The following is a 14,242-nucleotide window of genomic DNA, read 5'->3' as shown; positions in this document are numbered from 1 at the left end:
AGTGGTTGAGGGAAGAGAGTAGTTTTCATTTTAGAAGTCAGAGTTCTTGCCATTTTTCAGGTTACCCTGGGTAGTTCTTAACACTGTGCAGGGCATATATAGGTATAATGAATGCCTGGTGTTGGTAATGAGAAAATTAAGGATGAGATAATAATGTTGCAGATAGAAGTATCCTGGCAGAGAAACACAGTCACATCATTGCAGTGTTAGCAATGGCCAGAGATGAAGAGAGGGGATGTTAGGCTGAGAGAAACCGGATATACCTGGAGAGCGGCATACAGCCCCACTGTCTCATCTCATCTTATCCCGAACACCTATGAAAGAGCTGATGGCTCTAGAGTAGATGGTGTGACCAACTGCATGTACTACTCAGAATATATTTATTCTGGAGTATACTTGTTAAATGCTTTCTCATGAACTTGATAAAATGAGTGGATATAAGTTTTTAGGCATAAAGATTAAGTGATTCAATAAATGGCCATCAGGACCTCTAGGCCCCAACTCCTAAGGTTCCATTAATAGCATCAAGATGAAAACCAAACCTTCAGGCCTCTGAGGGACACTTCCAAAACAGATACCAATTGCTTTCAAGACACCCCACTGTGCTGCTTGCTTCTTTGATCAGCCTGTGACAAATCAAAGCCCACAGAAATGAACTTCCCAGGATACACTTCAACGGTATCACTGTCCCCTAGGCTACGAGTCAGACTGTGCACACTGTCTTGCTCACAGGCACTTTTCTCCACGCCCTCAGGAACAGTTAAGATCTGGGACTTTGGCAGTGGGCAGGAGATGAAAATGATGCCCGAAGGGAAAGACTGGGTGGAGGAGGAACACGCTCTGCTGCGCCTGTTTTTCCTCAAGCCCCAAGTGAAGCAACAGCACCTCATCCTTGCCCTGGAGCGCAACGGAACTATCAAGATGATCCAGGTATAAACCTTGCTTTCATGTTTGCACTGCAGAAGCCCTTCCTGGGGGACACCCAATGGTGATCCTCACTTCTCTGTCTCTGCCTCTGTCTCTCTGTCTCTGTCTCTCCATATCTCTGCCCCTTTCTCTCTATGCTCCTGTTTCTCTGTATATCTCCGTGTATGTCTCGACCTCTCATTTTTACTCTCTCTCTCTTCTCTGGTTTTGTGTAACCCAGACTGAACCCTAAACTCCTGGTTCTCCTGCCTCTACCTCCCCAGGGCAAACACCAGCATACCTGCTTGCTCAATTTGTGTGCTGCTAGAGCTTGAGCCTAGGGCCTCAAACGTATTAGGCAAGTAACGTACCCACTGAGCTGCATCCCCACCCCCACTCAGCTCCCCTCTTACCAGTCGGTTGAGGATAGTGCTTACCTCCCAACTGTCCTATGATGCAACTAACCAACTTGGCTCACTTCCAAGCAAATGCCAAAAAACACAGCTGCCCAGCATCTGACCCATCACGTGATTGCTTCAGCATCATTCAGGAGCCCCTAAAGTGGGTGTCAAAAAATTCAAAGTGACATACACATCAGCCACTGCTGACATTGCTCACACCCTCCATTGGCAATAATCCTCTGCTCCTCACGAAGGCCTCTCAGCAGATTATGTCCCTTATGGCCCATAAAACATTCAAAGACAGTCAAATCACTTTTTCCATTTCTCACCAAAATTACTTTGTGTATTTTAAGGTTAATGATGCAATCTGCTCAGGGCTGTTTGGGGAGGATTGAGATGGGCTAATTTATTTTTCCTGAGAATCTATTACCACCTAGGAATACTAATGCCTTCTTCAGATTTAAAAAGAAGCCAACATCATTTATCCTGGCTGTGTGGCCCTCACTGGGTCAGCCAGACCTCAAGGACCAGCATTGCCTTTGCTGTTCTCTGGAAGCTAAGATCAGAAAATTAGTCTTGAATAGGATTTCAGTGATGAAGCACTAACAATGGCTGGGATGACTCGTATCTTTTTAGCTGAGAGAAAGGAGGAAAAATTGTCCCCCGGCGATAGATAGATTCTTCCCTTGTTGTCTGCATACTCCACAATGGGACTGTGGATGAATGCCTTGGCACCCCACATAAAGCACAGTGCCACATGCCATTTGAAAGTTGCCGTGATCACTCAGCACAGTGGGAGGAATCAGATGCTCACTGTATTTTAAGGGCTGCAAAGTGAACCATGATTCTGGGCTGGGGGTGTAGCTGGGTTGGTAGATGTTTGCTTTCAGCATACACGGAGCCCTAGCTTTGATCTCTAGTAGCACATAAACTGGGTGCATAATCCTTGCACTCAGGAAGTAGAAACAGGAGATCAGAAGTTCAAGGTCACCCTCAGCTACAGAATGAGTTCAAGATCAGACTGCGACACCAGAGGCCATCACATACTAAAAATTATTTGAGATCTGCTCTAGCCATTTCTATGTTGGCTATTCCTGTCCCCTGTGAAAAGCCTTAGATTAAGCTTGGTGAGCACCAGACACTTCATTTTGTAACCAAATTCTTGCTCTGCCCATAGTAGATGCTCATTAAAAGTAGAAAGACTAAACTCTTGAGAGATTTCTTGAAAGAGCAAAAGTAGTAAGTGTATGAGGGCTATTTGAGGAAACCTCCTGCTTCATGCTGCAGAGTTGACATACAGTAGGTAAAACAGAGAATTTCAATGAGTGGTGAAACCGAGGGAGCCTCACCGAGACCGTTGTCATTCTCATTCAGAGTTTTTCACAGCAAACTGGACTCTGATCTTGGGAACTTAGATCATGAGAGGCCTCAGAATCTAAGCCCTGGTCAAGCAACAGCTTTGAAGCCTTGTTCTGCTGGAGCCCCGAATCTCACTGCCTGGTCATTGCTGAAATTCTCTTTACCCCAACAAAGCTGACCAAAGGAATAGTTAGAAGCTTCAGAATCACACCTAACATCTAAAGGCTTTAAATAATGGAAGAGATATTATCCATCCACTGATTGAAGAAAAGCAGAGGCCAAATTAGGTAGGAACCTGCTCCTCCAAGACTTAGGCAACACTAGAACTAAGAATGCATCTCTCCGTCTTCCCTCCCACAACAGTCATCTCTGTTCCACCCTGGCCACATATCATTCTGGAAAGATCTGGTTCTGTTAGCAAAAGGACCAGTCTTAAAATTGTTGGCTTTTATGCCTATAAAAAAGTAAAAGAATGACAAAAGTACCAACAGTAACTTCTTAGGCAACAGAAATAGAATAGAATAAACTATCATAACACAAAATAAAAATATGCACGAGTAAATCTCACTGAGAGATGCTGTCTCAGTAAATAAGGTAGAAGATGAATTAAGGATGATCCTGACTTCAGTATTTGGCTTCCATATGCTCGTAGACACATGTACACATACACACACACATGCACAGAAACACAACTAGCTTGTGTTCCATCACTGAAGGAAGTAAGAACAAGAACTCAAACCAGTAAGTGATGCAGAGGTCATGGAAGAGCAAGCAAGACTGGCTTGCTTAGCATGACTTTTTATTGTACCCCACAACCTCCAGTCCAGGGGTGGCACTACCCATGGCAAGGTAGGTCTTTCACACATCAATCATTAGTAAAGAAAATGCCCTCCAGACTTGACTACAGGGCTAATCTGGTGAGGGTGTTGGAGTTCCCTCTTCTAAAAGGACTCAAGCTTGTGTCAGTTTGACATCAAACTAACCAACAGAGATCCAGAGGTGACATAAAGCATGCACATGTAGAGCTATGAAAACTTCCATGCCTGGTATCAGATTCAGGTTTCTGGTTACAGTGGAGAATGAGAGACAATGAAAATTATGTTTTGAGTGGAAGAACAATGCCTGAGAGTTGGCAGTGCAGAATAATGGGATAGCAGCCAGTGTTTGCTTTACTCTTACTATGGGGTGCCAGTCTGTGTTTGATTTACTCTCTTAAAAAGAGGACATTAGCCTAACTACCTAGCAAAGGGAAATAGAACCTATAGACACCATATCCAGTGGATAGGCACAGCCCCATTTTAAGGATGGGGGCACCCACCCACCTCAAAAATATTCATCTAGAATTTCTCCTGTCAAAGGGAAATGCAGGGGAAAAGAGTGGAACAGAGAAAGAAGGAAAGGCCATCCAGAGACTGCTCCACCTAGAGATCTATCCCATTTGCAGACACCAAACCCAGACACTATTGCTGATGTTAAGAAGTTCTTACTAACAGAGCCCAGTATAGCTGTCCCCTAATAGGCTCTGCCAGAGTAGGACCATTACAGATGCAAATGTACACAGCTAAACATCGGATTGAGTGCGGGGACCCCAATGGAGAAGTTAGGGCAAGGACTAGGAGCTGAAGCAGTTCGCAACCTTATAGGAAGAACAACAATATCAATCAACCAGACCCTCCCCCAGATCTCTTAGGGACTAAATCACCAACCCAAGAGTACACAGTTTGGGGGGGCATGACTCCAACTGGATATGTAGCAGAGAACTGCCTTGTCTGGCATCACTGGGAGGGGAGTCCCTTGGTTCTGTGGAGGCTTGATGACCCAGAATAGGGGAATGCTAGGGCACTGAGGCAGGAGTGGGCAGGCAGGCAGGGAAGCACCCTCACAGAGGCAGGGGGAGAGGAGAGAGGACTTGTGGAGGGAAAACTGGGGAGGAGGATAACATTTGAAATGTAAATAAATACAATAACCACTAAAAATTAAAACTTAAAAAAAGAACAGTGCAAAGAAACAAATTTTCTTGAACCCCCCTTTTTTAATTTTATTTTTGTCACTTACTGAATTTCTTCTTCATAAGGGAAAAGAGGACGATATCACCCTCACGGTGATATGGGAGCTGCCTGATGCTATGCCTTACCTACAATATGGAAGCCATATTGTACATCTGAAGATGTCAACTAAAGAAAGGACAATGACCATTCCTTTCCCAGATGTTGAGTTAATCGTCCAGAAAAGCTTATCTCAACCAACTAATGTATGTTCAATTTCTTCTTTTTAAATATTTTCACTGAGAATTTCATACAGTGTATTTTGATCATCTTTACCTCAACTCCTCCATAATTCTTTCCAGATCCACCCCTACCCCCCTATCCCCGAGAGTTGTGTCTTTTTTATTTTTAACTTAGTAATCCACGTTGTTCATATACGTCTGAGTATGAGGCCATCTGCTAGAGCGTAGTTGACCGACCAGGAACCATGCCCTGATAAAAAATTGATTCTCCCTGCCCCCTTCTCCCAGAAGCCAATCAACAATCCGTTAACCCTCAGATAGGAGTGAGGGCTGTGAAGCCCTGCCCTTCCTCAGAAGGGAGATTGGATTGATCTTGCTCCTTCTACAGTGGCTGCTGTGAGTGAGTTCCTGAGTGCAGTGGTCCCGATGCCATAAACCTCTTATTCCATCCCCCCTACCCCTTCTTCTAAGAGGGTGCTCCTTTACCCACCCACGCACTCATCCCCTCTCACCCCGCCCCCACTTCCCTGCCCTGACATTCCCCTACACTGGAGCATGAAGCCTTGGCAGGACCAGGGCTTCTCCTATTCTCTGTTGTTTGACTAGTTTTAAGTCTCTGCGTTGGCTATCATACAGAACTTTGCTGATGAGGTGTGAGTGCTGCTCTAATCTCCCTGTAAAAAGATGTGAACGGAGAAGGCAGTTTGATACTATGTCTAGGAAGAACAATAAAAGCATAGGTTCAAACCCAGGGCCTAGGATCTCTGCAACCATACATGTTTTCTCCTACCAAGTGGCGTCAAAAGTTGAATTCCTTAGTTTTTTAAACTTTTCTCATGGAGAAATAGAAATATAAGCAAAACTACATTAAATAATACTTTACTTACAGGCATTAAATTTGTGTTGTTTATGACCAGATTTTTTTTTCATTTCAACCTTAACTATTTCAGCAGATATTGCTAAACAGTGGTTCTTTCAAAAGCAGAGAAAACATTCTTGTTCTCTAGATGGTGTTAATACAACTTACAAAAACTTTAGTTTCTGTAACATGTTTTGTAACATGTTTACTCCTCAAGTCAGAATCATAGCTTTCTGCATAAGCTTGATCTTACATTGTTTCAACCAGGGGCCAAACAAGAGCTGTTGGACTGACAGATCTATAAAGTAACTTTTAAGATTAAATGTCTTTTGCTCCCTAAGAATGTACTTAAAAAATTGGACGTTTTCATGGCTCACTTGGAGTTTGCCAATTGTGTCCTCCTGGTGTCATATAAGATCTTCCACATTTCCTATGATGTGGGAGTTAAATATGGTGAATTGCATACAACTTTTAACTCTTTTCCTTTTTGTAACAATATTATTTCATAAATTTTATTTTCAAACAATTTTTATATAACACATTACGGTTCACGCGATAATGAGAGCTCTGGAAAGGCTGAAGCCTGGCGATTAACATGAATTTGAGGCCACACTAGGATACATTTAAAATTAAATGGTTGTAAAGATTATTAGTATCCATTCTTTTTATAAAATATTAGTTTTCTAATGACAGTTTTATTTAATTATACCATATATCTAAACATATTCCATAGCTTTCTCCTCTACCTTTTCTTTTCCTACTGGTTTTCTCCTTTTAATATCTTTTAAGATATTTATTTCCATGATATATATGTATATGCATATGTATATGTACAATATATATAAACATTATATATATACTATATGTAGATTTTTTGACCTTTTCAGTGAACTAATAAATAGTTTTTCAATGAATATAACTAGGAAAAAAGTTTTATCAGAAAAATGCATCTCTCTTAAACACTGATATTCCCAATTTGAAGTTTTAGAATAAATGACTTTAGCTACATTTGTTTGATTTAATATCTTTTTCTGACAGAAAATCTTGCATGTTTTAGCTGATTGTCATTGAATATATCTATGCAATACCTAGGCTCTTTATCTTGTATTATGCTCTTGTAGAGTGTAGCTGTGGGCAAATAATAAAATCACCCACAAGATAATTGCTGACATAGTTCAGATTTTCTTTCCTTATCATCAAAGCCTTGACCTCAAACTATGCTACAAAACAACAGTTGCAAAAAGGGCATGGCACTGACAACAATAACAACAACAAAAGGAAGGAAAAACAAAGGAAGCAAGGAAGCAAGGAAGGAAAAAGGCAAGAAAGAAAAGAAGCAAGGAAGGAAGGAAGGAAAGAAAGAAAGAAAGAAAAGAAGATAAAAGAAAGAAAGAAGAAAGAAAGAAAAAGGAAGGAAACAAGAAAGAAAACAAGGAAGGAAAAAAGGAAGAGAAAATAAGAAAAGAAAGAGAAAGAAAGAGGGAGAAAAGAAAAAGAGAGCATGTAGACCGATGGAAGGAGAACCCAGACATCTATGAAGCTACACCTACCCCATTTTTTTAAACTAATGCTGCCAAAACCACGCATTGGAAAAAACCAACTGTTCAGCAAATTGTGCTGGATAATTGAATAGCTACATACGGAAGAGTGAATTAGTTTCATATCTCTCACCTTGAAAACATCAGGTGAAATATGGATCAAAAGTTTAACTATAAAACAAGAGGTTATGGAATTGATCTAGAAAAAATATAAATCTTGTCTTTCCCTAGATATTGACAAATTCTTCTACATGTGGTTTATGATTCTGCATTTCCACTATCATGTGAACAAATGTGTATTCCCCCACAAACCTATCAAGCATTTAAAATTTTAATCCTCAAGTTGGCATATTTTAGTGGCAATTGTTCTTGTAAATTTCAAGTGAGCATTCTTTCCTATTCATTCATGGGGTATTTGCTCTGTATCTGGAGCATTTGTTGTATGTTCTGTTCATTTGTGGAGCATTTATTATATCCTCTCTTCTCTCAGGGGCATTTGTTATATCTTCTGTTCATTCATGAAGCATTTATTACACCCCTGTTCATTTCTGGAAATTTTATTACATCCTCTGTCTATTTCTCTATCCAATTTGTTGCCTTTTTCTTTACATGTCAAATCTCTCCTTATATATTACAAATATGTGTGTGTGTGTGTGTGTGTGTGTGTGTGTGTGTGTGTGTGTGTGTGTGCATGTAAATGATAAGAGAAGGATTTACTTTTTTTGCCTAGTTAGTATATCATAGACTTTTCTGGTTGGACTCTCTGTCTCTCTTTCCCCCTTTATCCATCCCCCGCCTCTCTCTCTCTCCGTGTGTGTGTGTGTGTGTGTCCACTGTGCATCCCATACTGGTCTTGAACCCTCTTCCTTTCCTTGGGCTACCTGAAGCTCAGGTTGCAGGTACAGTCCAGCATGCTCATCTCTGTCATACACCTTTACCTAGGTTTTTCAAAGCCAGTGAGTCAAACTTCATCTGCTCTTTTCACAGTTTTGGGTCTTTCTGTGCTTCTCACCTTGCTAGAGAATCGAACACTCGCCTAATCATAAGCGCACCTGTTGCTGTTACATTGTTGTTTTGAAACAAAAACAAGAAGCAGACATCATAGGACTTGTTTTCTTTCATGATATTCTCTAAATTCCAGCATTATAAGGGGACTGAAGGGAGGAGATAACCTAACTTCCCATAACATAGCAAAATGCAGATCTGTACCAATTCTGATTGGTGCTGAACAAGGGATGTCCGAAGTCTCAGCTCAGCCTGTGGTGATTTGTAATCCCAGCACTCCTGAGGCACCATGGCCAGGAGTTTGAGATCAGCCTGGTTTTTTTATTACCAATATTTTATCATAAAATATTTGAGATATTATAGAGTGAAAACATACACATGGCTTGTTATGGCTCTATTTCAGTATCCATTTTCTATCCACCCTCCAGTTTATCTTACTTTATCTATATCTATATCTATATCTATATCTATATCTATATCTATATCTATATCTATATCTATATACATATACATATACATATACATATACATATACATATACAATAAGAAAAGAAGGTATAAATAGATATTGTAATGAATGCTTCAGTATGTACTTTGGTACCTGGAGTCAACCTGTGGCTTTACAGAGTTGACTTTAGTGGACTTTAATAAATTGAGAACTAACAAGATACAAGTGTAATATTCAATGAACTTGAAGAGATCCACATAAAACCTAACCCCTGCCACATGAAAACAAGTCTAATTATTTTCAGTGTAAATTGTTTCTCACTGTCACAACAGTGGCTCCCATTGTATATGGATGCTGTTGTGCTCTTATAGTGGCATGTTTCTGAAACATGACCCATGTCATGGGACTTGTCAGGCTCACATCTCCTTGGCTACTACAGAATAATCTCAGGATATTTGAAATGTTTATGGCCAAGAAAACATTCATAACTACTACTACAGCTCAGACACCTTTCAAAATATTTCAGAAGCATCTGTATAAATTGAAAAAGACAACTTGATAGAAAGTCTCTTCAAAAAACTATTTCTGTGACATGCTTGAGGACATATGTGTCTGAGGAAAATGTATGCAAGATGTTTGAAGTTGAGGCTGAAGCCAGGAAAATAAGGAAGCTGTCATGTTTTTGTTGTTGTTGTTGTTTTGGTCTTACAGACATCTAGGTCTTTTGATGGTTTTTTTCTTACAACTTTATTTTTTTTTAAAAAAGAGGGATACATATACAGATTTTAAAAGCATTTTGGCATAACATTATATTAATATTTTTGAATATTAATTCTTTTAGAGGTTTGATAGCATGCATTGAAACCCCACTAGTTACCATAAGCATAAAGCACATACAGGAAAGAATATAACATGAAAACAGATTTCATGTTGAGTATAGATTATGCACAATGATCTGCGAACACCAAAAGTTGCCACAAGGCTATTATCTTAGCTCGTGGATTATTAATGATTTAAGGTCCAGGTGTACCACATTCTGAGAGGGTACTATACATTTATTTTTTCCTAAGAAGGACTGAGGTTTTCAATTCTTTTGCCCTTTGTTTTTCTTGAGCTTCATATAGCATATGAGTTGTTTCTGGGGTATTCAAAGCTTTCTGGGGCTAGTATCCAATTATCAGTGACTGTATATTATGTATGTTCTTTTGTGACTGGGTTCTTAGACATCAGGGAAATGCAAATCAAAACAACCCTGAGATTCCACCTCACACCAACCAGAATGGCTAATATTAAAAACTCAGATGATAGCAGATGCTAGCGAGGATGCGGTGAAAGAGGAACACTTCTCCACTGTTGGTGGGGTTGTAAACTGGTACAAGCACTCTGGAAATCAGTCTGGCAATTCCTCAGAACATAGTACTACCTGAAGACACAGTTATCTCACTTCTGCGCATATACCCCAGAGAAGCTCCAACATAAAAGAAAGACACATGCACCACAATGTTCATAGCAGCTCTATTTATAATAGCCAGAAGCTGGAAAGAACCCAGATGTCCTTCAGTAGATGAATGGATACAAAAAATGTGGTACATTTACACAATGGAGTACTACTCAGTTGTAAGAAACAATAACTTTATGAAATTCTTAAGAAAATGGAAGCATCTAGAAAATATCATCCTGAGTGAGATAACCTAGTCACAAAAGAACAGACATAATATTCAGTCACTGATAATTGGATACTAACCCCAGAAAGCTCTAAACACCCCAGAAACAACTCACAGACTATATGAAACTCAAGAAAAACAAAGGCAAAAAATAAACGAAAGAAAATGAAAAATTATCTAGCTTTCATAATCTCTGTTGAGAAGTCGGGTGTAATTCTCATTGGTCTGCCTTTATATATTATATAACCTTTTTCCCTTACTGCTTTTAGTATTCTTTCTTTGCTTTGAGCACTTGGTGTTTTGACTATTATGTGTCGGAAGGAATTTCTTTTCTGATCCAATCTATTTGGAATTCTGTAAGCTTCTTTTATGCTCATGGTCATCTCATTCTTAAGGGTAGGGAAGTTTTCTTCTATGATTTTGTTGAAGATATTTACTGTGTCTCTTAGTTGATATTCTTCTCCCTCTTCTATTCCTATTATTATTAGGTTTGGTCTTCTCATTGTGTCCTGGATCTCCTGGACATTTTGGGTTAGGAGCTTTTTGGCTTTTGCATCTTCTCTGACTGTTATGTCTATGTTTTCAATGTTGTCTTTGGCCCCTGAGATTCTCTCTTCCATCTCTTATAGTCTGTTGGAGATTCTTGTATCTGTGACTCCTGATTTCTCTTTTTAGTTTTCCACTTCCAATGTTGTCTCTTTTAGTGTTTTCTTTATTGTTTCTATTTCCATTTTCAATTCCTTCATCTCTTTGGGTTTTTTTTTTTTTTTTCTGTAATTCTTTGAGTGTTTTTCATGTTTTCTCTTTAAAAGCTTCTATTTGTTTTTGGTTGTCCTCTTATATTTGTTTAGATCTTCTCAAAGATGTCAATCATCATCTTGAGGTATGATTTCAGGTCTGAGTTTTCATTTTCTGGAGTGTTTGTCATTCCACTGCTTCATGTGATGAAAGAGCTGGGTTCTGATGTTGCCATGTTGTGTTGGTTTCCCTTGCATAAGTTCTTTCGCTTTCCTCTTGCCATCTTGTTGTCTGTGATTATACATGATCTTGTTGTCAATGATTGGTACCCATCTCTCCCATGTACCTGAGGGCTCAAGGTTTCAGGAAGAAAACTTATTCTGAGTGTTTGGCTTTGTGGGCAAAAAGTGAGTTCTGTTAGCAGTGACTGAGCTCTGTCTTTGTGGGCTCAGATATGGGAGCTCTTGTGAGGTTGTTCTGGTAGCTCAGCCCTGTGCCCACTGTGTACCACTGTGTACTACTGGCAGAGACCTGGCTCTTTCTCTAGGCCACTATGGACTCTTTTCCCAATAGCACAGTACTTTCTGTTCTCTGGGGACTCCCAATTTGCTCTACTTGGGCCTATGTGTCAGACTCGTCTCTAGTCTAGGTGTGAGAGGGTTTGTAGGGTTGAACTTCAGGCACTGCCTTTCCTGGGCAAACCCCAGCTCCCATTGACAAGAGTTTGTGCCTTCCTGTGGGCCTGTGTCTAGACTTTGACCCAGGGCTTTTTGGGCAGATCCTGAGTCCCTATGCCAGAGTTCAAGCTCCACTAAACTGGAGGGCCATGTTTTCTGCATGCTCCACCTAGTCCTCTCTGTGCTTTGGCTACTCACAGCACAGTTTCACCGAGCCTGTGTCCCCAAATCTCTGCTGTTCCAGGAGGCAAATAGTCTGAGCGTTTGGTCCACATGCAAGTGCTTTCCAGGCGGATACCAAGTCCCTATTGCAGAGTTCCTGCTCCCCTGAACCAACTGGAGGGCCGTGTTTTCCGAGTGCTCGGCCTGGCCCTCTCTGCACTTTGGCTACTCACAGTGCAGTCTCACCAGGCCTGTGTCCCTGGATCTCCACTCCTTTTGATTGTTTTAAATGGTTCTTCATTAACTTTATTAGTATACTCTAATATTAGCTTAAAGTATTTCTGTTTCTCAGTTTTTCAAGGTCAAAGATAACCAAAACTTACAAGATGACTACATGTTATAAAAGGACCAGTCAAAGGAAGCCTTCAGGCTCCCCCCATAACTAATGAAGTAACTGAAATGTAACCCACAAGAAATTATACAGCTTGTCTTACAGAATTTGAAACATGTCTGTTAGATCATCTTAATATAGAGAAGGTATTGTTCCCTCACATTGAAGCCTATGTCAGCAGAGCACTGAACTTGAATTACATTAAATTTTTCACTTTAAGATTTAATCATTAGATTAAAGAGCATTGAAATTAATACATACTGTTCTCAGCATCTCAGAGACCAATTCTGACCTACCTCTTCCAAATCTGTCAGTGGATATGGGTTTGGACATATGTATATGCTGCATGAAACACTGTATATAGCTAACAACAGAAGAAAAACGAGGCTACAGTGAGGTGGAACCAAGGCACTTGTCAAGTACACAGATGACAAAAACCTGAAACATGACCTCTTTAAATTAGATGATAAATTAATCAAGTACAACAGACATGGGGTTGGAGAGATGGCTAAACAGATGGTGCATGCTACACTGGTATGAAGTCCAGAGTTCAGATTTTTCATGTAAAAGCTGAGCCTGCACACCAGCCAACTCATGCAGCACTCATGAGGTGAACACAGGGGTACCCTAGAAAAAGCTGTCTAGCTAGCCTACCAAAATTAGCAGACTCTAAGTTCAGCTGAAAAACACTTCCTGCAACTAACATGGAGAGAAATTGAGGAAGACAACTGCCCAACATCAATTTTGAGCTTCTATATACAATCATATACATGAATAGTGTTCACATATGCACTTGAGAGAAAAGTGTAATGAAGTGCCTCTCAAGACCTTATGCAAGTTTAAATTATCTCTGGATTTCTATTCTTACCTTTGATATTTGTCACAATTAACATTCTAGCACATCCAGTTACAACCTGTGTGAAAATTACCTACATTAAAATTCAAAGTTACTTAGGAAAGAAATTAGATTGTAGATAAACATTCTTTTCATAAAAGGCTTTTGTTTATGAAGTACTTTTTACTGAGTATCTAGGGTGTAGCATGTACTGTTTTCTGCACTGGGAATACCAAGGTAGGTGTACAGCCAGCCTCTTGGGGAGTCAGGGGTTGCGGTAGCTCCTGAAGAACATAATTTCTGAGTTTCTAAAGGGAGGTAAGAAGAGAAAATGAATCTTTAAAGGAGAAGATCTTAAAAGATATCCTAGAGATTAGATACTGTGTGATCTGTGAAAGATAACAAGTATCTCAGTGCAAAGAGAGAAGGACCAGAGTAGTAGAAAATGGAAATGAAAAGATGGGACTTAGAGACTCATGAGTCTGACGAATGGGAGCTTATGGCAGGGCTTATATGAGAAATGACCCAATCAGATTGTGTTATGAGTTGTTCACCCTGATTCTGCTTAAGTAAATAATGTAAATAGAATATGGATAAAGTCCAAAGATTCAGGTAGTACACTATTGTTTGGCCTAAAAGAAAATGTAATGAAAGGAGAGCTGGTGAGAAATGGAAGGCTATAAAGATATTCAAGTGACAACTGGAGTGATGGCTTCAGTTGTTAATAGCACTTGCTGCTCTTCCAGGGGATAGGGTTTGATTCCTAGCACCCACATGCTGGCTCACAACTGTCTGTAACTCCAATCCCAGGGTTATGATGCCCTCTTCTGGCACCAGTGGGCATTAGATGAACAAGGTGCACAGGTACATGTGGTCAAACATTCATATACATAAAATAAAAATTTTTTAAAAAGTAGAATCTCAAGAAAAGCCTAAGCTGTAAAATTAGTAGAACTTGATGTTATTTCATTAATTGTGGAGGTCACATGACTAAAGAAGGATGAAGGAAAGTACCATGTGCTCAAAGGAGCT

At 39.9% G+C, this 14,242-nt stretch overlaps 1 protein-coding gene across 2 annotated transcripts in view; it reads left to right on the top strand.

Moving 5' to 3' along the window:
- Nucleotides 1-14,242, top strand: part of WDR64 (WD repeat domain 64) — a gene marked incomplete at both ends in the record, with an annotated part of 114,519 nt that overhangs the window by 73,934 nt on the left and 26,343 nt on the right. For both annotated transcript variants that reach the window (XM_080932205.1, XM_080932204.1), the window contains 2 exons: nt 755-930; nt 4,741-4,917. In XM_080932205.1, the coding sequence (XP_080788331.1) occupies nt 755-930; nt 4,741-4,917 (353 nt within the window). The remainder of the gene's footprint in view (nt 1-754; nt 931-4,740; nt 4,918-14,242) is intronic.

Source organism: Micromys minutus (genome assembly GCF_963924665.1).
Source record: "Micromys minutus genome assembly, chromosome: 1".
In the NCBI taxonomy this organism is placed as follows: domain Eukaryota; kingdom Metazoa; phylum Chordata; class Mammalia; order Rodentia; family Muridae; genus Micromys; species Micromys minutus.
Note: the sequence above shows the minus strand (reverse complement) of the source record. Positions and strands in the feature narration are given on the sequence as shown.